The 25,889-nt window shown below is 65.5% G+C and overlaps 1 protein-coding gene across 1 annotated transcript; it reads right to left on the bottom strand.

Moving 5' to 3' along the window:
• Positions 1-717: 717 nt before the first annotated feature.
• LOC119111686 (IQ motif and SEC7 domain-containing protein 2) lies at positions 718-24,795 on the bottom strand. The gene is made up of 11 exons (XM_037235492.1): positions 24,608-24,795; positions 20,685-20,795; positions 16,230-16,866; positions 9,192-9,296; positions 7,517-7,734; positions 5,066-5,180; positions 3,306-3,480; positions 2,852-2,991; positions 2,392-2,617; positions 1,803-1,995; positions 718-1,498 (listed from the first exon to the last, which is right to left on the bottom strand). The coding sequence occupies exons 1-11, from the start codon at positions 24,763-24,765 to the stop codon at positions 1,237-1,239; spliced, it is 2,340 nt and encodes a 779-aa protein (XP_037091387.1). The 5' UTR covers positions 24,766-24,795; the 3' UTR covers positions 718-1,236.
• Between the last annotated feature and the right edge of the window lie 1,094 nt (positions 24,796-25,889).

The following is a 25,889-nucleotide window of genomic DNA, read 5'->3' as shown; positions in this document are numbered from 1 at the left end:
ACTCCGTCTGGTGTGGCGCGCCCCACTCCGTCTGGTGCGGTGCGCTTCACTCCGTCTGGTACGGCGCGGCTAACTCTGGTACGGCGCAGCTAACTCCGTCTGGTATGGCGCCGCTAACTCCGTCTGGCGCGGTGCGCCCCACTCTGGTGCGGTGCGCCCCACTCCGTCTGGAGCGGCGCGCCCCACTCCGTCTGGTGTTGTGCGCCTCACTCCGTCCGGCGTTAAGCGCCCCACTCCGTCTGGCGTTGTGCGCCTCACGCCTGGGCAGGAAGCTCTCCTGGAGCATTGTCCTGAGTCACCGTCGGCCAGCTTCCGACAACCCGCCCTCCGGTCCGCGGTTCAGCGCTGCCGCACGACTCCGCCAGCAGAACTGCGCTGCCTGCCGGCGCTTCCGCCAGTCAATGCCGCACAGCTCCGCCAGGCGGCGTGCGCGTACCGGACTGATCTTAGCAGCAGTCGCCGTAAGAGTGCAGGTGGCGCGGTCAGCAACGCGGCACGCTTGCAAGCACGCAGGCCTGCCCCTGCAGCCCGCAGGAAACATCGCAACTCGCACCGTACATGACATTAGAGACAGAGACTCGATATCAAGATTCTGCTGCCCCACCCCCCGGCGTGTGCACCCTCAACAGCCTGGTACATCAAGGTCGGCAGACTGCAGAGCTCACCAAACGCCATGTCGCGCCACAGCACGTCCGCGGGCGCCGAGAAAAACGCAGCATTTAAACATCATTTATTTGTAAAATAAGGCGGGCAACACCATCACATGGCCACAATGTAACAAATAAGTCTGGAATAGATATCAAAATAATGATCATATTTGGCCACTAGCCACCTACTCCTACGTGATACGGATCTCTCGGCGGTTGGTCGTATGTACACAGTTATTCGTCCCCCTCGAAAGACTCACGCTCGACCGACCACGCATATAGACTAGAATGTGGTTAGTTGACTCAATATGAAATGATAAATCGTCCCCTACAAAGGCAGTGTCGCCTCAACGAGCGTGAACCCCTGGCTAGGCCCTCCGCCCAGCCCGTCCGGACCTGCTGGGCAGAGGCGCTCGCTGCGCTGTGCGGACCCCACTGCAGCAGGCCGACGCAGCGGCCGGACCAGCACCAGCTGCTGACCGCGATGCAGACCAGCGGATGGCCAGCATCAGCTGCCCACGCCGTCAGCAGCGGCCGTCGACAGCAGCAGTCAGCGGCAGCCGCCGGCGCCGGCCGCGCCCAGCACGCCTCAGGGGAGGCGGAGAGCGCCCGGCGGCCGCGGCGGACTGCCGGCCTGCACCGACGCCGTGCTGTTGGACTGGAAGCTGACCGACATGCCCGAGTCGAGCGAGCCGACGCTGCCGCGCCGCTGCGGCCGGCCGCCGGCCTCCGTCATGTCCAGCAGCGAGTTGGAGAGCGCCGCCCGCTTCAGGCCCGACGCCGACTTGGCCGAGCCGTCCGACACCTCCTCCACGTCGGCCACGCCCGAGTCGCGGTTCTCCGAGCTCCGGCTGCAACAGACGCGAGCGTGCGGTGAGCTGCGCGGCGGCGTGCGCGGCGCACGGGAGCGGACGGCTGACGCGGCGCACTCGCGGGGGTGCGACACGCCACAGGACGCCCGGTCCACGCAGGTCAAGGACGCCGAGCGCCGTCCCGGCCCGGCTAACTACAAACGTTGAGCTGCAAGCCCGAGCGCGACCGGGCACGTCATCTCGACACAAGTGCGACACATCCCGCGCACACCGTCGCCACCGACTCCAGGTCCGCTAACCGCCGCCACACGCCCGTCCGATCGTGCCCCGCCCGGCCACTGACCTGCCACGAGCGCTGCTGGCCTTCTGGCGCTCGAGCTCGGCGTCGATGCGCAGCGCCTCCATCTCGTCCATCTCGAGGATGCTTTCCCGCAGGTCCTCGCAGAACTTGGTGCGGTCGTGCTCGTTGCGCGCGTTGAAGGTGAGCAGCACCTTGCCGTCGACGCGCTGCGACAGGCGGATGCCGAACGGGTAGTCTGTAACGGAGAGGGCGGGAGTTAGCGGTGCAGCTGCGATGACGCAGTCGCGTTACGATCGGCATTGCGCGGCTGTGGTCAGGAGCCGAAGCGGCAAGTGACCACCCGTCTGATATCATTGTGTTATACTGTGACCTTCATCCCAGAGAGGAACTCATAATTGATGGAAAGCTATTTTATTATCCTATGCTATAGTGTTAGCCCCAGGAGCATAATCGAGGGAAAAACACTTCATCACAAAAATTGGTTTCCCCGCTGAATGAAGCAGCGTCCGGTACCCTGCACCGTACCAACCAGCCACTTACCTTATCAGCCAGCCGCCAAGTGTAACACAGTAAGCCGCTCGCATCAACAAGCCACCGACAGTGGCGACTGACTATCCAGAGCTCGACTTACACGAGAGATCGAAGGCGGACACACTGAGCCCGGCCAGCGGCAGGCTCTGCCGGCACGTGTACGTCATGGCGTTCTTCTTCTTGCTGAATATCTTGGTGACGAGCATCAGGTCGTTGAAGAGGAACACCTCACGCTGGTGCACGCCGGGCCGCTCCTTCTTGGACGCGTCGGGCACCTCGTACAGGCGACAGTAGCACACCAGACGGCGGTGCGGCAGCGCCAGCGGCTGAAACCGTCCCACAGATGGCGTCAGGACCCCGCACGCACCGTCCCACCCGTCGTTACCGCCGTTAAGTCCGAGCGCACGGCCGAACGGCCTTTCCGTGGCGGCCGGGCCGGCTCTCCGCGCAAGAGCCGGCTCTGGCCGCGCGCCGATGAGTCACCCGGTCGATAGCGTCCGGCCGGCCGGCGGTACGCGTCCCGCCGGCGGCCACGCGCCGTCGGCGCCGGCGGCACTCACCGGCTTCTTGCCGATGATGGTCTGCTGGACCTTGAGCACGGGCGTCACGTGGTCGGCGCCGGCACGGAACTCGTGCGCACGCACCCGCTCGTACACGCCGGCCAGCAGCTGCGGGTCCACGTCGGCGCCGTCGTCGATGCCTGTCGGGACATCAGCGGGAGTCAAAGGAGGGAGCCACCGTCGGAACGGACACCCTGATGCGCCCTCCCCACCAGCCCGTACTTTCCTTGTCCCGAATGTTGTTTCTACGACTAAATGGTTATAAGCGTGGGAATTTCCACGACCATGCCAGTGCAGCAAACCGGATCATAAAATAGAAAGAAATAATTAATAAACAGACATAAATACCAGGCTCACGACTTCTCGACTCCACCACCCAAATCCACTGGCATCGAGCCACGGCACTCCACTGCCGCCAGCCAAGCCACCAGCTCCCACATCCCGCCGAGCTCACCGCGCAGGTTTTTGATGAAGTCATCCATCTTCATCTTGCGCTCGGCCTTGATGCTGGGCGTGAAGAGGTCCGTGTTGAGCATGATGATGGCGAACGCCAGCACGAACACGGTGTCCGGCGTCTTCAGGCTGGCCACGAACTCGTGGTTGCACTGACAGTAACGCTGGCCGAACACCTGCAGCAGCGCCGGACAACGCGCTCAGCAAATCAAAATTTTTCAGTCACATCGCCGACCGAGCGCCTATTCAAACCCTCATTTCGTAACAACAGGACGGTGGAATGAATGCCTACAGCGGGCTATCTCTGACGTTTCATAACTCCTGACGCGGCTTTAAATACAACGGGCTCAGGTCCCGCTCGACTAAACGGCACGCACGGCCACTCGGGTCACGCAACCTCCGTGAAACGTGGCTCGGGCGCGAGCATTGGTGATGGTGCCTGGACGCGTACAGCCTTTCAGACCAATCAAAGGCCACTCGCCGACTGGTCGGCGGCTGTAGCAGACTTTCATGATACCCGCTGCTGAACCCCACGAACACCAGCCGCTGAGACCGGTCCGACTGCCGGGCTCGGCTGAGGCGCGAACAGGCGACAAGGCGGCCGGTCGCCGCGGCGGTGAGATATGACAATACGCTGCCGCCACCTGACGTTTGTGGCTGTCCGGGTCTATACACGGCCGGCGCCGACGAATCGCAGACACAAACGTATACAGCCCGGTGCGCTTTTACTTTGACGTTTCTCTCCGAAACCTGTTCTCAGGGCTACCGCTACAGCGGGCCGCACAGCCAGGTCGTGAAAAAAGAGAGAGAAACCAGTCGCCGGTTGGGCCCAGCGCCAGCGGTCGCAGCGCGCCCGAACTGGTTTTGTTCAGAGGGCGGCGTCGGAGGCGGAGACCGTCGGTCGGCCGCCGGCCGCCGGCTGGCCACGTGCCAGCCTCCCCTCCTCCCCCTCTGCCGGTCATGACCCCGCCGCCGGTCCGTCGGCAGGACTGGATCGATTAGCCTGAGCTGGTCCAGGACCCCCTCCCCCTCCCCAGCTGCCGCCGTCAGCCTGTTCAGCTGTCTGTCAAAAACGCCGCCCCGTCTGGCATGACCCCGCAGTGATCTCCTCGGTCGGCGGCGGGGGCGGCGGCAGCGGCGGCGGCGGTGCAACGCTTTCAGCCGCTTCGCAGCGCGCGTCCGGCGTCTCAGCAGCTCGAGAACTGTTGCCCGGCTGGAGCCGGGTCCCAAACGTCGCAGGCAGACCCCCCCCCCCCCCCCCCCCCCCGGTTAGAACGAACGGCGGGTGGCCACAGTCGCCCAGCAGCGGCGCGATATACAGGCCGTAGTCAAGCGCACCACCCCTCGTCTCCGGGTCAGGACGGGGGCCTGTGACAAGGACGGCAAAAGGGACGGATGGCGACCAGAACAGCTGAGGGGGGACGGACAGCGACCGGGACAGCTGAGACGATGGAAAGCGACCGGGATAGCCGGGGGGACGGACGGCGAAGGGTACGGATGGCGACTGGGACAGCTGAGGAGACGGACGGCGACCGGGACAGCCGAGGGAACGGACGGCGACTGGGACAGCTGAGGAGACGGACGGCGACTGGGACAGCTGAGGGGACGGACGGCGAAGGGGACGGACGGCGACTGGGACAGCTGAGGAGACGGACGGCGACTGGGACAGCTGAGGAGACGGACGGCGACCGGGACAGCCTAGGGGACGGACGGCGACCCTGCTGGCAGATCGGTGAAGGGCCACAGCGGGACGACTCTCACCTCCATGAGCCGCTCGATCTTCTGCGCCTCGCCCGGCAGGCGGAAGTAGGTCTGGAACTTCCGCAGCGCCGTATCCAGCTGCATGTTGTAAAAGTCCAGCTCCTGCACGAATGCCCTGCAGAGAGAAACACGAGCGGCGTCAGCACCGCATACACGTGCATATGTACATGCTACCGAAAACCATGCTGATCTGCCCCCCTTCCCACTAGGAACGCGCAAAACTGTGTGATTATCACCCCTTTTGGGCGAAAATTGCAGAGCACCCAGTAATGGGCCATCACCCCTGCTTTTAGGCAAGCATTGCCAACAACCAATACACATCAAACGCGATTTTGGTAGTGTTTTGTTTGGAAAATACCTTGATAGACGATCAGGGAAAAACGGTTTTAAATGCGATTTGATTACCGCTTTATGCCATATGTTACATCTGAATCACAATCCCCGCCGCGATAACTAGTATGGTACAATTTGCTCGTCTGCATGTTCCAAAGTGGGTCTAGCTCGCCGCGTATGCGAGCGCCGAGTGCCCGGCCTCAGCCGCCGCGCCGGGCGGGCCGTCAGCGGATGGCGCACCGCGGCCGGTTCGGGCACAATTGGCCGCACGCGCCCGCTGACCCGGCCGACCCGGGGCCAGCCGCCGCGACCCGGCCGGCCGCGGCGCCCGGCTAACGAGGTCGGTCCGCGTTACGACACCGGCCGGTCGGTGGTCCGAGCGCGGAACGGCTCCATTTCCCTCTGACACTGCCGCCGCCGCAGCGGCCGGGCTGACCCGCGCGGCCACTGAGACGGCGGGGTCAAGAGTCCGGTGTGAGGTCAAATGGCTGCGGTCACGGAACGCACCGACCGGGCCCACGTGGGGAGCCTCTCCGCCGGCACGCAAGCTGGCTAAACGTCGGCTAAAACGATATTACCGGGTGGCACGGACCCACCGGGTCAATGAATATTGCAACACGGGGGGATAATACGCATTGAAGCGCTGCGACGGTTACGATGGTAACGGATTCCAGTCCGATGTGGACCAGTACCATCGCAGCCCAGTCCCAGCCTGCTCGGGGCGCGATCAGAGCATCGCCAAATCCGGCAGCGACCTATCCTGTGACATGCACCGCGAGAGAAACTGCCTACCACACGCGACGGAGCGGTGTACGTTTGGTGCCGACGGCCGTCAACCACGGCACAGCACCACGTTACGCTTTCAATCGCCGCCGCCACCGCAGAGACAGGGAATACAGCTGCCGTGCCGGAGCGAGGCACCGACCATGGCCACCGCCTCGTAACCAGATACGAGCAGGCGTCGTCCCGCGGCGCCGCATCTCACTCCGCACGACAGCCGTCAGAGCGGCCGCAAGACGGCACCAGGATAGGCGAGCCCCTGCCGGCGACGCCCACCGATTCGACGAAGAAGCCGGGCAAAACAGGCAGCAAAACCCATCCGCTGCCGAAGCGCGACGACAATCGTTTCGAGCGCCGGCGCGCGCTCTTAGACAACTTCGGCTGTGTCTCGCCCTCGCGAAGGACCTTTTGTCGTCGGCTCTCCAGTTTCCCTCGGCGCACTCGGTTAAGCTGGCAGCGCTCCAGGGTGGCGGCCACACACCGCTGCCGCCGGAGAAACTCGGGAAAATCGAACCCGCCCGGCGCCGCTGCATCGGCGGCCCGCGATCGCGCAGCTCCATTATAGATGACGCGATACCGTCACCGATCACGGGGCGCCGGACAAAGCGGCCAGCGCCGGCGCCGGCCGCCGGCGCCGGCCGCCAGCGTCGCGCCGGGCGTGGTCGCGCGGCTCGACACCCCGTCAGAGCGCGCGCCCGACCACAATCGTGGCCCCCGCCGCCCGGCAACCGACCGGGCGGCGTGGGAGCGCGCCCGCGGGGCCGGCGGGGGCCCGCGCGGCGCGGCGCGGCGCGTGTCCGGCGCCAGCGCTGACCGATCGCCGCCGCCGACGGACGGACCACCGCGCCGCCGCTCGCGCTCGCCGGCCGCCGGCGTCATTAAAAATACCGAGCACCGCGCAGCCAGAGAAGAAACCGGAGGCGGTGGGTGGCCAAGCACCACTCCTGCCACCGGCGCAGCCGAAACACGACACGGGGCACAGAAGGCCAAGTGGCGCTCGACGGCTCTTGACGCATTCAGCGCTACGACCGCGACACATCAATTCAGACCAAGGTCGACTTTTGTCGCCCGTAGTCGGTTGGAGCTCCAAAGTGGCTCTTAAAGGCGCTGAAGTACCGCTTTGCACACTCATGAAGACGTAAGTTGTCAATCATTTTAATTTTACATCGCAGGGTCTGTTACAAATCGAGCCTTCAATCATGCAGTGTCCATGCAAGTTTAAGGCTACGATTGGGAAGAGCTGACCATAGCAGCCCGCGGACGCCTTAATGCCCATGTGTCACCAACTGTGAGCAGCGTGAGGGAAACAGCGCTCTCATCATTATCATCGGTACTCACTCTAGGACGGCGGCGTTGAACGGTGACTGCAGGTCGCCCAGGTATTCGCCGATCATCTGCTTGCTCAGGCCCTTGCGGGTGATGAGGAACCGGGCCACGCTGTGCGGCGACTCGTCCAGGAAGCCGCGCCCGATCAGGTAGTCGATGCCGCGCTCCGGCTTCGTGTTGAAGAGGTTCAGGCCGACCCGGTACTGGCGTTTCCGCACGATCTCCGGCACCTGCGGCGGCGGACGGAGACGCTGGAGCGGGGCCGTGGTCAGCAACGCCGGCACGCACACGGCGACAAGCGCCAGGACAGAACACTGCCGGGCTGTAGGTGGAGGGACAATACATTTTTTCGCCAAGTGGAATAACACGTCGTGTCCCGCTGAACCCGACGTGATATTTTTTTAATGTCCCGTGTTCTGGTTTGGTGCCTGTCATCACTGGCGCTTAAACATAGCCCCAGCTTTATACATACGAGGACAAAGCCTCCACAAGCTTCGAATGTCACCAAGAGGCCGCCCTTTGCCTCCTCGCGGGAGGCGCGGCGCACGCGTGACAGCTCGCTTCGCATCCTGGCCTTCGCCTCCTGTGCAGCGTGACGTCTCCCCTCACAACGCGTCCGTCCGCCCTCGGCCGAGCGCGCGTCCCACAGTAAACAATACGAGGGCTCGCCGCTTTCACGGACGACTCTTGCCGCCGCCGATGCCTGGGGCGGCGGCGGCCGCAGCTGTTCGGCGGTCTCCGAGAGGGCTACAAGCTTTGCAGCCAGGTCAGGTGCCGGCACATGTCCCCCAGGGGCGGCCTGGCTGCGGAGACAGACGGGGAGAGAGAAAGAGCGCGCGCGCGAGCAGCACAGCCTGCACTGTGGAAATAGCGGGCTGGCCTCCGCGGCGGCCGCGGCGCCGGCCGTGCCGCGTGCGCCGGCCCCGACCTTGACCGTCCGGCTGCCGCGCACGACCCCTGCACGGCACGGCCGCGCGCGTGTCCACTAATGGTGATGGGCGGCCCGCCGCCGGCCCGGCCCGAGACACGATACAAACAGAGTGGCCACGCCCGCCCGGTGGCGCTCGCCCCCGACCCGCCGGCGGCTCCCGTCCCCGGGCCAGACGACGCGCGTCAGGCACGCCTGGAAGAGCGAGGCGCCTGCGCGGTGACGCCGGGTGAGCTGATCTCAGCGCCTAGTAATGACGGGAAATGATTTTGGAGCGACAGCTTCGACGCGACTAATGATTTCCAGTCTGCGAGGGTTACGAATTATTCCGTTTTTTTAGACTTGGATTAAGCTGTTGCAGAATGTCTTCGACATTGCATAAATTAATTCAAATTAAGCATAATCTTACTTCACTTCAAGCTTCTACGACCATCATCACGAGACCACATTAACATGATTTAACGCTTCTATAGTTCTCCAACAAACCACCACCCGATGGTAACAAGACACTAAGCCGGTAAAATTTGTTCGAGAAAACTGCCTTTAAAACAATCCAAAGCTCCCAAATTTGGTCTCACAAAGCAGTGCCATTTATCGCTAACGTGCCCATTTGCGTACCCCGATAACCATTTGAAGCGCATCTCCAAAGGCACAAAATGACCACGACACCCTCATTCGCGGCCAAGTCCCAAGCCGGGCACCTCAGCGGCGCGCGCCTTACACAGCCGGTGGTATGGAGCCGGCGGCGGCCGTGTTTACCTTGCAGGAGGTGGTCTGAGTGGCGCGGCCGGCCCTCTCCGCCGGCTCCCTGCCGTCCACCTCGCAGGCGGGCCGCGCCGCCGGCCGCCGGCCGCTCGACGAACGCTGCAACAGGGCACGACACGGTCACGCACGCGCCCACGGCTGCTGCCGCGAGCCGCCGCGGTGCGGCACGATGTGGTCACGTTCAGTGCCGGTGTGACATTATTCCGAGGTCTGGCCAGCTATCCGTTACATCTGTTACGAATGCACATGATTGGCGATTGAAGCAACAGTGTTTTGGGCACCTTCGAGCGGCCCCGACAGGTTCGGACAGGTTGACAGGCTGAGCAAGCCTTCGAGCGGCTCCGACAGCTTCGGGCAGGCTGACCGGCAGAGCAAGCCTCTGACAGGTTGTTGATTGTGCTCGTGTTTTCTCACACGGGCCGAGGCGGCCGGGAGCCGTGTGTGGTCCGCGGCTGACCGCACGCCGCCGTCCAATTAGGTCAGCCGGACAGACGGCGTCTCGAAGACACCGACCACCCCGCCTGTCAGCAGCGTCGCCGGCACGCACCGTGCCGGTCCGGGCCGGCCGGCGCGCGGGGGCGACCGGCCCGCCCCGGCCGTGTCGCCACGGCCCGACCCCACGCGGTGCCTGCCATCGGGGGCCTTTCTCCGGCGGAGCGGCCGACGCCCGTGCCGTCGCGGCGGCGCTGACTGATCGGCGGCCGCCCTGCCCGCCTCGGACACGGCCGGCTCGTCGCGGGCCGGCCGCGGCCGCCGCTTATTAGAGGCCATTCATACGGCGGGCCGCCGGCCGGCCCGACGGCGGTTGCGCCACGCGCTACCGCCGCGGCGCGGTCGGAGGGCGGCGGGTCACGGAGGGCTGAAGGCTCCGGGCACGCGTAGATGTGACCCGCAGGCGAGTGCGCTTAATCCCCGGCCGCAGCGCGCTATGACACCGGAACGGCAAAGGCGCGGATGGTGGTCGTGCGGGGAGACATCGACGTAACCACCGCAGCGCAGCTAGCAAACGCTGTGAGATACATGCGGCTACTTCAGACACTCTTCTCCGAGGCACCGCTAGATCCGCCCCCACCCACAGTTCCACACACACTGTCGGGTGAACTATGACCAGGCACGTGAGATGACTCTGTTTGTGGGACGACTCTCCCTCTCTCTCCGTCGTCCAGATGCTTCACTAATCGCGGATCGGCCGGACCAGCTGCGTCTGACCGGCGACGCGGTCACCAGGCCATCGTGAAAGGAAACGTGCCACGCTCGACCAACCGACGTCAAGAAAACCGCAACGCGGGGTTTCGGGGGAAACGCTTGGGAGAGGTCGGCATGACTCTGTGTTTCCATCCTTTGATTAACCCCACGCTTCCATCAAGCCAATAAAGGAAGTCTTCCAATACACGAGCGCATGACAGAGCACGAATAGACCTGCCCTTCAACAACACGATTAGAAAGAAAGTTTGATTTACAATGTCGTGACCGGAGATCCTATCCCAGTCAAGGCTGCAGTGAATCGGGGTAGTCAGGCGTTATGACCAAGTTTTCAACACAGCCTCACCATGAAAATCTAGCTTTCAAGCTTTTCCAGGACAAACGTGCTCCGCAAAACTTTTCAGACCCGCGCTTTCACCAGCGAAACTTTGCCTGGTAACCAGATGAACATCCTGGACAGTTCAAAAGTGATAACTAATAACATTAAACACGGGCCTGAGTGGCGTGAGCAAACTTCCGAATTCACCCACACCGGTCTTTTCAGGACCGTCCGACGCACGCGCGCGCCGCCTCGTTCGACGCATTACGCAGCGCGACGCTTAGACGCATGTGGGCCATTTTTGGCCAGGACGAACCTGAAGTCCCACCCTGGCGCGGCGAATGTGTCCCGTGACGGCACCCCCAGCGCCGCGGACGGCACCGTGCCGGCCGCCGGCCGCCGTCGGGCCGCGCCGGACGCCGCTGACGAGAGTTCCGGCGCGGCGCCTCCAGCGGGCCGGACGCCGCTAACGAGAGCAGCCGCTGCCGGCGACGCGGCGCAGGCGGAGCGAGCTGCTCGGGCCGGAAACGGGCCGAGAGGCGGGCCAGACACGCGCGCGCGCTGCCGACAGGCCGACGGACTCCGAAGAGATCGGCGTCAACCGGCACACGGACGTGCGTGCAAAAGAAAAGATGCATTGCACCCACCTAACGTCCCGGCTTTTTACGAATGAAACACATGCAGCTTCGAAGCAGCATACAATGCCATGCAATAAGCTGTCTTAGCCGCATCAAATTGTAAAGAAGGCTTTGCGATTTGTGTCCTGTAGTATTTACAACTGAGTATTTGTGGGCTCTTTAATTGACATCTCACCATACACCTATTCTTATTGGCGTAACTAGCTATTTCAACTTGATTGTGTCTTGTTCATAACGCGCGTATGCGCAGCAGCAATGTCATGTAAGACTTTAATACCACATACACACATGCATATGGTTTGGCCATACTTTACGGTAGAGAAAGCGCGTGCGATGGGTATAACTACAACAAACGCCGTTTGGACATGCGCCCGCACCCTGTCACGTTTTGTCGAGTCAGCAAAATGCACGGTACGGCAAAACCCCTCGCCACATCCCAGCCGGCAGTGCAAGCCAGGCTGCATACGCAACGAGTCCATGGTCCCGCCCCTTGTTGTTGCGGCCCCGAGCGCAGACGCATAGCCAAGTGAGGAAACTCGGCGGCGCAGAAGATTTAACGTTCATAAATAGCAAACGGGCGGCGGCTTCTGGCAGCGGCGGGGCCGAGGGTGGTGTTTTCGCCAGGTCGTTGCGCAGTCATGACTGGGCCAAGATCGGGACCTTTGGCCGTGCAGCCGCGGCTCCCGGCCGCCCCGGGTCACCACGCTCCGCCGGCACGCACGCGCCGGGGAGGCCCAGCCGCGCCCGGCGACCGAGCCCGCCCGGCACCGATCACAACGAGGCGCTGGCTCAAGCACGCGACGGCCGCCTCACGGCAGGTCGGAGGCTAACCGCGACGGCTCCCGCTCGGTGATGCCGCCTGCCTACCGCGGCCTCTCCCGCAGCGTCAGGGGCACGGACGGAGGCCGCCAAGACAGGCGCCGGGGCGGCCGGTCCGGGCGATGCGGACCACGCGGCCGGTCGCGTTCAGACACGACCACCAGGCCTCGGCTCGACGCTGGACGCGACCGGCGGCCGCCACGCGTCAGTCACTGACATGGCCGGCGCGTTCGCGAGCCGCGTCACGGCGCCTGGCTGGCGGTGGCCACGCCGCGCTGTCCGCGCCGTTAGGCTGCGGCGCCGCACGCAGCGGCCGTCGGGCCGACCTTGACGGCCTGCCGTGCCGCCGCGCCGCCGAGTGCCGCCCCGGCACGCCACGGACACCGGCCGCAGCAGGCCGGACCGGGCGCCGACCACAGGCGGCCGCCGGCAGCGCTCACCGCCGTCCCCGCGGCGCGTGGAGCCGGAGCTGGGCTGCGGCGGTGGCGCGCCCGGCGGTACGGAGGTCAACGCCTACTCTGGCGCGCTGAGGGGCGCAGGGAGCGCATGGCCAACCGCACCGGGTGGTCTCTCACGTGACCTGGTGACGGTTCGCGACACGGCTGGATAACACGTCGCTCAAAAATCCAGTGACTCAATCTCTCCAGCAGGATTTCCCGCCGACTGCTTCGTGCATCAAGGCGCATCAGCTGTGCAAATATACGCTGGCAGCGCCTTGATATTCTGCTTCCACAGGGGGCCCGCCAGATTAAACCTCATCGCCAGCAGTCTGGACAGAACGTGTTCTCCCGTCGAGATTTCGGAAGTCTGCCCCATCCGACGTGACACACGGGCCGCCGACCGGATCGCCTGGGGCCGTCGCCTTCCGTCGGCGCCGTCGCCGGTCTCCCAGCCGTGACTCAGCCGCCCGACCAAGGCCGACGCCGGCACCTCCACTCCAATCTGCCGGCCCCGCGGCGCCGCCCCATCGGCTCTCGTAAAGGCGGCGGCCAGCTTCAGCGGAGACGATAAAAAGCGTCGTTCGCGGTGCGCCGGCCGTTAGTCGGCAAACTGCACCCGGCCGCGCCAGAAGCTGGCGAAATCAGTTCCGCTCGCAGCCGGCTTCAGATTCAGATATTCATAGAAATGGGATTCCGCGCCGATAGCCCAAGCGAGACCCATTCGTGCTTGCTCGACTCAAGCTAGAATATTCGTGCAAACATGAATGTTCGGTATGAATCATCACTTTGGACCGGGGCGCAGCGGTGCTACACCGCATTATGCTAATTCGGGAGACAAACATCTATGCTTAATTTAGTTTGCGCAACAACGTCGACCTTAATCTACTGCAAACTCCGCTGCTGAAGCAAACAACCTGTCTTAATTTACAGCGGTGATCGTAGCCAGACTCGGGGCGGAGAACCGAAGACATGGTGGAGCACTGCTAGCGTCTGCCTGAGGTCGGCACACGACGGCGCGTCGGGACCACTATAGCCAACGAGGATGCGGATTCGAGACTTGTTAATTAATGGCTGAGGTACGGTTTGCCCGCTACGGTCGGCGCGAGATCGAGACGCTGATGGTCGTGACCACGCCACCTGTTTGTGTCAAGCAATAAAAACCAACTTTCCTTCAGATGCTTCCGCTGTTGGGAACGAGGCTCTGAGCATGCGGAGCTGCTGGTCTGCCGATACACGACCCGAAACCCCAGAGAGGCGGGAAACGCGACACGCAGAAAGTCGGCTGGCCGGGGCCGGGCCGGGGCCGGCGCGCCAAGTCAAACAAGTCGGCCAAAGAACGTGCCCGCTCTGGGACTCGTACTCAAGGTCGCTGGGTTACAAGATCATTATCCTTCCTCGATGCCGCGGAGGAGCAGACCGTCTGCCGCAGCGCCGACCTGAGAGCGGCCACGGTGCCGGGTGGGGTAACCTCGCACCGTGCAGGTGCCGAGGAGGCCAGAGGACCGCGCCGACCTGAGAGCGGCCACGGTGCCGGGTGGGGTAACCTCGCACCGTCCAGGCACCGAGGAGGCCAGAGGACCGCGCCGACCTGAGAGCGGCCACGGTGCCGGGTGGGGTAACCTCGCACCGTCCAGGCACCGAGGAGGCCAGAGGACCGCACCGACCTGAGAGCGGCCACGGTGCCGGATGGGGTAACCTCGCACTGTGCAGGTGCCGAGGAGGCCAGAGGACCGCGCCGACCTGAGAGCGGCCACGGTGCCGGGTGGGGTAACCTGGCACCGTGCAGGTGCCGAGGAGGCGGGCCAGCAGAGGACCGCACCGATAGGAGAGCGACCACGGTGCCGGGTCGGATCATCTCGCCCCGTACAAGTACTGAGGAAGGGGCCAGCAGACGACCGCGCCGACAGGAGAGCGCGCACGCTGCGGGCGTACCAGCCTCGCCATGGCTGGCACGCGGCTCTGAGCTGACGGCCGCGCGGGCGCGTGGGACTGACCTGGGAGCGGCGGCGCACCACCGGCGACGAGGTGCTGACGGGGCCGGCCGAGGCGAGGCTGCTCTCACTGCCCGAGCTGGCTACGGCCGCCGGCTCCAGACGGCGCGGCACCGACGACATCGAGCTGGTGCGGTGCGGCGGTGGCGGGCGCGGGCCGCGCGCCCGCCGCCCGCCGCCGGCCGCCGGCGACGCGGACGACGCGTCGGGGGACTGGAACGGGGCGGGCTCAGGTCAGTGGCGGGTTGCGGAGAGCCGCGCACGTTCAGCTGACCAGCGCCGAGCGTAGTCACCTCGGTCAGCTGCAGGTGTCGGAGCCGACATCGACAGCGGCGCACGGTCACCACGCACACCCATTCACACGCACGCCACTCCCTCTAACGACATGACTGTGAGAGCGAGAGCCACCGCTCGCCACACGAGACCCCGTCCACATCCCATTCGTCACCCCGACACGTGTCCAGCCAACAACACGACCATAAACGGCAGAGCACCAGCCCCGCCACGGATCCAGCTGAAAACAAGACAGCACGAGCAAGATCGCCACGCCTCCTCCCCCACGTGTCCAGCTAACGACACGGCCGCGCCGACGCCCGGCAGGCTAAAGCGACCGTCACGCGCGCGCCGCACAGCAGTTACACGGTTATTACGAGCGCTCACGAGGAACAACACCGCGCCGCCCGCTGCGCCGGTGCGCCGGCGCGCCCGCGCCCCCTCTCCCCCAATTCTATGCGTCGTTTCCAAGTCCATTGTCCGCCGGGACGTTTCTAAACGGTTACAGCCACCCGCGCCGATATGACGTCATTCATTCGCGCAACAATAGCCTTACGCTGGCGACGTTTCCCATGATTGACTTTTCGGCGGGCCGCCTGACGTGCTGCCGGGTGCGCGCGCTCGGCTCTCACCACGACAGGGCATGTTGTTCACTTTCACAGTGCGACGCCCCGACTGACTGACTGACTGACGGCCGGCCGGGCTGGCGCGGCGCGGCGCGGGTCGGATGTCGCCGATGACTCACGTGACCGCAGCCGGACCCGAACGCACAGTTCAAATTCAAACGCTGCCGAGACGGTTGGCCGTCGGGGCAAACGCAGCTGGAGCCCGCGCTTGAGTCGGCTCTCGCCGGGCGCAGTGGTATTCTCGTCGCTCGGACGTGGCCGCGACGCGGCGCCGGTCCCCGCTGGCGATAGCTGGACGCGTCGGGCGCTCGAACCGCGCTGCGCCGATAACTAAGCAAGCGGCAAACGCTCGGCACGCACCGCCGCCGCGCCGCCGGCCCACGCAGCCTCGCTGGCCGCTGTTCAAACACGCGCCGGCAACTCAAACAGAGCCGGCGCGCGGCGTGCACAGCGGCGGAACGGACGCCGAGCGGCGCGCGCTGGCGACCTCCCACGATCGCAGGCCGGCCGCGAGGTTCCGGTGACACCCGGCGGCCGCGATCCCCCGCCAATCCGCTCCCCCTCCCCCTCCCCCTCCTCCCCGCTCACGCTGCTGCCGCGATCTTTCCGGCCCGCTGACTTGTCACAGGTGCCGGCCGATTGCGAGGCAGCTGATCGAAACCGTCACACCCGAGCGCAGTTTCCGCATTGGGAAATAATTGCGCGAGGGGAACATCATCCAATCCCGTTGAATGGCGAGCGCTTCCGGTTATTGCTCGCCGCCCAGCGTTCATCCAGGCCATTACGTGCAACATCAAGCTCGAGCGAGGCGCTCATCGCAGCTCCACACAGCCGGTCCATCGGACCCAGCCGGGGTGACGCGGACTCCGCCAGCCCCGCCTGCCATCCCGACCCCTCACAGGTCCGGCCGCGTTCCGATCTCACCTGGTAGGCGGCCGCGCGTCGCGGGCTGGCGGACGCGTCGCGGGCGTCTACCCGCGGCGCCAGGTACTCGCCGATGTAGGTCGACTCGTTCAGGTAGCCGTAGCTCTGGTACTCGCGGTCGGATAGGTCCGACTCGTTCTCCAGGCTGCAGTTGAGGCTGGCGCCGCCTCGCACTGCCGGCAGCGGCGCCGCCGCCGCCGGCGTCGGCTCGGGCGCAGGCGGCGGCGGTGGCGGCCAGCCGTCCGGCAGCTCGAAGCGGCGCGACAGCCGTTTCTCGGTCTTCGCCGTGGAGGTGATGGCGCGGAACGTCTTGGTGAGGGCGTGCCGGCGGTAGGCGCGCTGGATGGTGGTGGCGGCGCGGCGCGCGCATCGGCCGCCGTAGCGCCGCTCCAGGCAGGCCACCTGCCGCTCGGCCAGGTCCTGGCTCAACTCGTACCTGCGACACGGAGTGGTACAGCGTCACGTCACACGCTGGACGACAGAGAGGCACATCGCTGACCGACCAACGGACAGCCAGTGGGACCAGATTGTGGGCCGATGTTGGGCAGACGCCACACGAAAGCTGCCAGAGCCGACCTCCCTATACACACGCACACACGCACGCGACGAGCGCACGCACGCAGCCACGGCTGACGGGCGGCCACAGCCGGACCGGTCACCATGGAGTTAGCAGCGGGACCACCACCCCTGAGCTCTCGCCTGCCGACACCCGGCGATCGTAGCCGCGTCCGGCGGCGTCAGTTTGCGGCCCGCAAGTCGGGGCAGTCGCGTGACGCGACCGGCCGTATGGTTCCGCTCCGAGAGCTTCATGCCCGGGAGTGGCCCTGTCCGCCACCCGGCCTGGCCGACCCGGTGAGCGGCCGTGAACACGCCGGCCAGTCCGGTCCGCTCCGGTCGCCGACCGAACCAACTGCGACGGATCAGGCTGCCGGCACCTCAGCTGGCGACACGCGCAGCCAGCACGCCCGAGCACTGGACGGTGACCGTGCGCCGCGCTCGCCGGGGCCGTCCGGCGGCGTCAACGGGCCCGCACGTGGCGCCTGCCATCACTGCGTGAGGCGGGCCCGGCCTCACGGCCCGCCCGCCATCACTGCGTGAGCGGCGCACGCGGTGCGAAGTCACCCACCCGGCCGGACTAGCAGTCCCAGCCTCTACCCGAGTCCGTCGCGCCGTGTGCCCGCGGGTCGGGCCGGCTGTCATTGGTCTGCACGGCGCCTCGGACCGGCGACGATCGCCGCCGCCAGTTCCAGGCTAGCAGCCGCGGGACGACCGGGCTCTCCCGGCCGGCCACAGGTCGGGTCAGGGGCGGCCGCAGCCGTGCCGGCGCCACAGACAGCCCTGGAGAACGGACGCCGCCGTCAGCGGAGCCGGCACGCGTCGCGGTGGCGACACGACGGAGCGGGCAGGCCCGGCCGAACCGTCCACCGGCGATGCCGCGCCCGGCCGGAGACTGCCGGCCAGCAGCGGCGGCCTCGACCGGAACGTCGGAGACGGGCCGATTTCTGCAACGCCGTCCGTGGCAAACCGCACCTGTTGCGCTCGACGGGCGTGCCGCGCCATCAGCGCGACACTTGATTCGGTGAAGCAAGCGCCTGCAGCTGGTGGCGATATGGTCGGATCTCTTACACAACGAGCGCACGCACCCCATCATCGGGATCGCCGGCGCCGCAGCCTTCCACGCTGGCGAGGGCCAGGCTAGTGTGGGATTCACACGGCAAAAGCTAGACCCAACGCTTTTTCGCAGCACGTCCTCTCTCAGAATCGAACATCCACATCCCTCCCAAGGCCCCTGTACCTCACATATGGTTATCTATTATCTTTTAAGTATTCCAGCTCTTATTAGGAGCACTTTCTTTATTTCGCACCAGCTATAATCCCCTCGCGTGCCTACTCCATTTCCCACAGGACCACCCTCCATATTTCACACCAACCGCACTTCTTCGCTAATCCTCTACGGAAACCCGACCGCATTCACAGCCGCGGCGCGCTTGGCGGCGGACATCTGGCCGGCGGTGGCCGGGCCGCTGTCGACACCGCCGGCCGCCGGCCGCCGGCCGCCGGCCGTCGGCCGTCGGCCGGTCACCGCCGACCCACATGGGACCGGTCCCCGCTCGCTGGGTCACGGGGCGGGGCCGGGTCACGGTGCGGTCCTCGGCACTTTTCGCCCCTGACGCAACGCCGGCCGCCTGGTCTCACGCGGCTAGCTCGGATCCGTCTCCGGCCCTGCCGCCACGGTGCCGCGCTGCCAGCGTGGCGCGGCGAGGCGGCGGACGCGTTCCCCGGCGCCGTTCCCGCGACCACGGCGCGGACCGTCACCACGCCCCCTCTTCGTCTCATCCTCGTCCGATCGGCACCGGCGTCGGTACCCATCGTCCCGGTCGGAGTGCCATCACCGCAACTCGACCGACGTGCTCGAGGCCCTCTGCAGGAGCGCACCCCTCCAGGTGCAGATCCGCACGCGGCCGACCCGCCCGACATCAGCCACGTGAAAATACACGGGTGCACAATGATGCAGCAGAATCGGCCGTAAAAAGGGGCCGCTTTCGCTGGACGCAGGGACCGGGCAGAGCCATAAACGTGACCTGTTCCGGGGCGGCCAGTTCTTCTGCGCCACTTTGCCAGTGCGGTCACGGGTTGTAAGGAAGTCCAGAGATCAGTTTCGGCGGGTAGTGGCAATCACTCGGTTTCCTTTTTACTGCTGGTGGAAAGCTCTCCCACGATACGCATGTCATATATACTACCGACTTCTGATTTCACTGTTTCAATGCCGACTTCATTAGTGTCGCTCGCTATGGGCCCCAGCTATGAGAGGTATAAAGCTGAGGAAAGGGATGCCGCCGGACAATAATCGTAACACGAAGAGAAAAACCACGGCATAAAGCCACGGTCTGCGGTGACGGTGGACACGGCTCGGTGAAGATCGCGCAGAGCAAACGTTGATAAGCACGCTGTTCTCGCTGCGCTGTTATGCACTGATTTGTAACTATGCCGTACAGCACATTTACCAGCTCAGCGCCGTGATGTTTTCATTGTGAGGGGCGCTGACGTTTAAGGCCCATTTAAGGTCATTACGAACACCGATGAGGATGACCTTCAGAGCCTCGCCGATGTTGGGAGCGGGCCGACAGTACGCCGCGCCGACCGAAGACGCCTGCTTCCTGAGCCCGCCTGCCTGCCCCCCCCCCCCCCCCCTCCCTCTCCAGGCTCTGGTCTCCGCCGGGGGTCCACGTAGCTCTTGGCGACGTCGCCAATGAACGGCGGGACCTATCTCTCTCTCCTGTCAACACTTGTTCCCGGGCTGCCCGGTAGGACAATGCCAAACAACGCACGGCGACTCCCACACCTCGGACGCCGTCCGCCTCCGCCGCCGGGGCCACAGCCGGCCGGCCACCGCGCCGTCTCCCGCGCCCCCAGCCGGCCGCCGTTTCGCGGAGCCGGCCGCGGCGTCCGCACCTCGGGCCGCAGCCGCGGCGAGACACGCCACCCGACTGGCTCCGGGTGCGCTCCAGTTTCGCCGAGATGCGGGTATGCAGATGGCGCAGCATCAGGAACGAGCGTTGACCACAATTAACCTGGATCCGTTGTCAGTGACCATCAATCGTCCCCATTTCCAGCTGTCGATTCTCACGTGTAGCGGCGCTCCGGGGCGTGGGACACCGCCGGGACCACCTCCCAGCGGCGCAGATCTCAAGCCGCTAACGAAGACGGACCACGGGAAACGGCAGCGCTCCGCGCCGACGCCATCGAGCCAGCAGAGTTCGGCCGCTCTTCCAAGCATGAATGCCGCATTACCATGACAATGCGGCAGTCCGAACTACAAAAAATGCGGCGAGGACGCTGCAAAGTCGGTCGCTATGACAACCGCCGCGCAAAATCATCTCGCCATTTATCCAGTCCTTGGCATCCAAGCACGCAAACGTTTGTGAAACATGAGCGCGCACATTCCTTGCGTCTACATATCTCAGAAACACACCCACGACGCCGACCCCTCCCAAGGCGAGCACGCCCATTTTCCCAGCCACGGTCTACCCGCCGATTGCGCCTCTACCATCACCAGGCCCAGCACCTGTCTCCGTGGCGGACACGCGGGGCCGCCGATCCCGGCACGGCGCGTGCGGCGGCGACCGGGCCGTGCTACAGTGGGGAGACTCCGTCCGGTGACGGCGAGCCCCGGACGGCGCGTGCGGCGGCGGCCGGGCCGCGCGACAGTGGGGAGACCCCGTCCGTTGACTGCGAGATCGGCTCTGCACTCACCCGGTGGTGATGCGGGACCGCTTGACGCACGCGTCCGGCTTGCGTCGCGTGGCGCCGCCGGCCGGCGGGCTGGAGCACTCCTCGATCGTCATCGCTGGCAGCGGTGCAGGGCTGTGAACGGACAGCGGTCGGTCAGGCGACGGGCCTCGCCAAACACGACGAAACAGCACGCTGGAAGAAGCAACCGAGTAAAACACCACCGACAGCACGGCGAACAACACGCCACAATGACACCCCGCTGACAGCCCGTCCGCCTCCGGCTGATGAACTGATCACGTATTCAGCCGAGTTCAGATCCGATCGGACACCGGCAAAGTCAGCAGCCCGACGCGCTGAGGGCCGACGGCGGCCGAGCGCTGCCGAGAACTCCTTCTCCGGCCGGGCCACATGGCGCCGACAGGTCGTGTCATTAGTGGGAGAGATCGCCGGCGCCCGATAATTATTCCACAAATGTTAATGGATTCGGCCGGCCGGCGCCAGCTCCGCGTCGAGTGTGCCCGACGCCACGCTGAGAGTTTCCAGTTGGTCGCGTCGTCAGACGGCCAACGGTGCTCGAGAGCCGCGTGCTTTAACGGAGCGAATTCCGCACGTAAAGTGCTCCCGGACGGGGCTGAGGACCTTCTCCGACGCACGAGCCATCAGCGTCGCAGTCCAACGGTCGCGAGACGGCAGCACAAGACCGACGCTTTCTGACGCGTACCGCTACTCCGGTCTAGAGAAGAGCGTACATCTTGTCGCCTTCTCGGAAAACTGGAACCGGTTGCACTGCGCAGTCCGCAGTGCCGTGCGTGCATTTTTTTATGCCGCTTCGTCGCCGCGACAAAGCAGCGCCGGACGCTCCGCACCGGCATGCCGAAGCCCGATGAACAATGCTGGAGCCTCGACCCCAAACTATCTCCATCTGCCACGCGCACGCGGCACTCCAATGTCGGTTACTCGGATCTGCGCCCTGCGCCTGGCGTCCGAAACAGGGTGCGCGCGATGCCGTACCGCCCCGGACAGCCTCACGGCGCCCAGCGGCGGCGCGCCCGCCGATGAAAGTGGTGCCGACCCGTCGCGCCCCCCGAGCGCCCGGTACCACCGGCGGCCACCTGCTAACGAGCACCCCCGATCGGTAATGTTCACGAGGAGAAACCGGCGCGGCGCGCGCCACGCACGGTCGCCGCGCATGACTCGTGACGACCGACACCGATCCGGCGGCGCGCGCGGCGCGCAAAACGGCCGGCGCACGAGCGCGGGGCGGCGACCCGGCCGTCACACCGGGCCGCCCGGCCCTCCCCGGTCCGGCCTGCTCCGGTGGCAGTCGGGGGCCGGCCCGGCGGCTGACGTCCGGCCGCGGCGGACGGCCAGGCTACATCGCCGGGCCTCGCAGGGCGCGGCGCTGACGGCCGAGCCCCGGACATCAGCGCCGCTAGAGCGGCCGGGTCGGGACGGACCCCGCCGCTCCGGGAAGCCGCGGCGCAGCGCCGGCGACTCGCCCGTCCACGCGTACCAGGCCGCGAAGCCCGCCAGCGGCACGCGTCACCGCCGACCGTCCCGGCGCCGGCCGTGCCGCGGGGCCGTACCCGCTGCCTGCGGCGGCGGCGGCGGCGGCGGCCGGGCATCTGGGGCGACGGGCACGGCCAGCCGCCCGCGCCCGGCTCGCACCCGGCCCGCCGTCTCACGGCGGCACACACACAATGGAGCCGCCGCCGCCGCGATTACAGGCATTAGGGCTGAATGGAATGAACGACAGCCAACAGAGCTGGCCGGCTCATCACGGCGCCGAGACGAAGCGGCTGACCTCTCGCCGGGGGTCGGCTAGAAACAGACGTCTCCCGTGTAAAAACGACGGAACTGTTTTGTTCGCTCGAGCGTCCGTCAGTTATTTCAGTCTGCTGATTCGGCTGATGCTTACAAAGCGTGCTCACGGGAAGCTGTCGTCGAGTGTCGCCACATGTCACTGTGTTTGTTCCAGCCCAGCACGGAACAAAAATGGGTTAAGTTTTCTCAAGATGGCAGTAACCCGTGACGCGATATACACGTCCGTCACCTGACATCTGTTGACACCCCCTACTGTTGACTTCTGACAGTACACATCCAGACGCGCGGCGACATCAACATCTGCCCAAGCCAGCGGACACGCCGTTGCCCAACAAAACACGGGCCAGCCGTCAAACACGGGCACGCGCCCGCATGGGCCTCCCTGCAGCCGCCGGCCGCGCCCGCACCGCTCCACCGGCGCGGAGCCGGCAGGAGCGCACCGTCCCGGCGCCGAGGCAAGGCTTTTGCAACCGCGACACGACATGAGCGACGCGCGCCGATATGCATCGCCATGTGGCTGTCCAGCCGCCTCAGACAACGCTCGACTAACGTTTACGTTCTCTTTTTCTGCTTGACCAAGCGGGGCACGTGTGTAGCAATTCACCGAGACTATCGCGATCTGTTCCGGCGGCGGAGATCTCACGCCGCGGCGCCGTGTGTGGCTTGGCGTTGTTTGTCAAAACTGCTGCGCTTCTATCTGGCCTCGGTTTCGTACAAATTTATGCTAATATGGAACATGCACGCTCTTCCCACGGCACGATAATGCTCGTTTCGAAACTTCCGGCCGACGGCAACGAAAACGGCAGCATATAAATATTATGGAGAATGTCAGGCATCAAAAGTTGTTTGTCGTTGTTTGTCAAAACTGCTGCGCTTCTATCTGGCCTCGGTTTCGTACAAATTTATGCTAATATGGAACATGCACGCTCTTCCCACGGCACGATAATGCTCGTTTCGAAACTTCCGGCCGACGGCAACGAAAACGGCAGCATATAAATATTATGGAGAATGTCAGGCATCAAAAGCAGGCAACCGTCCAAGCGACCCACTCGTTTGGCAACACGGGGTAAACGGAATGAAAAGTTTGCTTGCAAAACATCGGAAAATGCCGGCTCAAAAAATATCACTAAATTGTGTCCCCGGAGGACGAGCGTTTATGACAAACAGCTCCAAACTATGACGGACTGTAGGCACTCAGCGCACGAGCGTGAACGACAGCTCTTGGCAGAGATAAAGGGCATGGTCTTGACTCGCATGGGTGAAGCCAATCACCGCACTAGGACATGCGGAGAGCCCAACTCGTTCACTACGATTAAGCCAATCCCGGCAGTCGGCACTATCATCTCTTTCCAGCCAAATGACCAAACTAGATGCATCCATTACTGTAGCCCGCGAGATATCTTTGTTTCGCTGGGGGGGCCTTCCGCTTGACTACGAGACCCACCACACCCCAGAGAGCGCCCCAGATCATCCGACGCGGACCGACAGTGTGGATGGCCCGCCAGACGCCTGGCTTCCCAGCCCGGAACCCCAGCTGAAACGGGACCATCACGCGACGCCGCGATAGCCCCGTCCGCCGCCGCGCTCTGGGCCGGCCGTGCAGCTCTCCGGGCGTCGCTTGTCGGCGCGGCGGCGGCGGCCCGCCCGGCTGCGTCCCCCGGTGCCCATCTCCGGGCCGCGCCGGCGGACGTGGTGGGCGCACGCCCCCGCTGATCGTCCTCACGCCCCGGCGCTGAAGCGCATTAGACACGGACTGCCGGCCCCGAGCGATCTGAGCGGCCGGCCATCCGCTATCGTCGGGCCGGCCGCCCGGCTGGCGGCCAGTTTAGCGCGGTCACGCGCCTGGGAATCGCAATACCGAACACGACCGGGGTGAAGGGAGGGGGGGGGGGGGGAGAAGGGAGCCGAGTGAAATGACGACAGACCAACCGCAGGATAGTTACGCTGCCCACGCACGGCTATGGACAGGGACACGGAGCCGCAAACGCCGGGTCTGCAGCGCAGTCGCTGTGACCGCAGACTCCGCGTTCCCAGGCCCGGCAGACAGGCCCGACCCCCGGGCCCGCCGAAGTCCAGCGCCCTGATGCCCGCATCCTGTGCCGCGGAAGGCCGCCGGTTACCTGCGGGTCCGTCCGTACAGCAGGCGCAGGTAGTAGCCGCTGTGCGCGGGGAAAGGGCGCACGAACGAGAGCGGGTGGGCGCGGCAGCCGAGCCGGTGGCCGCGCCGCGCCAGCACCGCCTCCTGGTACACAAGCACGTCTTGCTCGCCGAACAGCATGGCGATGGCTCGCGGCGCTGCGCGGCGCGGGCGCTGCGAACGGCGGCAGCGCGGCGGCGCGACTGACTGCCGCCCGGCTCCGTCCGGCCGGCCGGCCGCCTGCCGCCGCTCACTCTCTCTCTCTCTCTCCGCCCCGCGGACCCGCTCGCACACACAGACACACACACACACACACACACACGAACGGACGCGTAGAGACATGGACACGACATGGGCCAACGCGGCGACACGCCAAGGTCGGGTCGGCTCCACGGTACGCACGCCCGGCCGGCACGGCCGCTGAGGGCGTGTTCGCACGGAATACGGCGCCCTCGATCACTGGACAGCGTCGCTTGTTCCGCCAACCGTCCGAACCGCAAGGCCAGAACCATGGCACCCTGACGGGTCAGACCCTCAAAAGACGAAAGACCTCGCCGACGCCCGGCACTTCAGCCCTTTGACCACATCAGCCTCCGCCTTCATTCCCGTCCCGCCACGTCGCGAGCTCACCTGAACGCCGCCACCCACGTCCGTCCAACGCCCGGCACCGACCCGGGATCGTCGACCGCCGCCGCCCGCCGTCGACGTCGACAGCGTCGCCGCGCCGCTCACGACGGCACGCCATCGATCCCGGCGACGCGCGCGCGCGCGCGCGCGAACGAGCGCGCCCAGGTGGAGGGAGCGCGCGGCGGCCGGCGCGGGCAGTCGATACAGGGCGCGCGGCCGCCGCCGCCACGCACACCGGGGCACACGGCGGTCGGAGGGTCCCCTCGCGCCCTCCGACACACGGCCTCGATGGCCGTCCGATCCGTATCGACCGCTGCCGAAGCGCCGGCCGGCGGCGGCGGCGTCTCCAGACGGAGCGGCGCCGCCGCCCCTGCCGTTCCTGTCTCCCTCGCCCTCCTTCGTGCGGCGGCGCGCCGTCTGACACGAGCTATCGCAGGTCGGGGGAGGGGTGCAGAGAAGGCGCGGCGTCCCGCCCCTACCGTCTCCCCTCACTCCGGCGGCATGCCGTCTGCCACGCGCCATCAGCGCCGGCCGGTGGCGAGCCGTCGGCGGCACGTGGCCGGTGATGGAGCGGAGCGTGCGCCGGCTGCCGCGCGGCCCGAACCGTCTCACCCCGGCCAGCGCCGCTAACGAGCACC

This window comes from Pollicipes pollicipes, unplaced genomic scaffold (genome assembly GCF_011947565.3).
Source record: "Pollicipes pollicipes isolate AB1234 unplaced genomic scaffold, Ppol_2.1 Scaffold_7261;HRSCAF=8764_pilon_pilon_pilon, whole genome shotgun sequence".
Lineage (NCBI taxonomy): Eukaryota > Metazoa > Arthropoda > Thecostraca > Pollicipedomorpha > Pollicipedidae > Pollicipes > Pollicipes pollicipes.
This window is presented reverse-complemented; position numbering and strand designations above follow the sequence as displayed.

Bases quoted from the DNA above. Each gene is read 5' to 3' on its own strand.
- LOC119111686 (XM_037235492.1), bottom strand. From the start codon at position 24,765: ATGCTGTTCGGCGAGCAAGACGTGCTTGTGTACCAGGAGGCGGTGCTG. The intron at 16,867-20,684 runs GTGAGTGCAGAG...TCCGTGTCGCAG, and splicing joins CGGTCCCGCATCACCACCGG to GTACGAGTTGAGCCAGGACC. The intron at 2,992-3,305 runs GTGAGCTCGGCG...ATGTCCCGACAG, and splicing joins CTTCATCAAAAACCTGCGCG to GCATCGACGACGGCGCCGAC.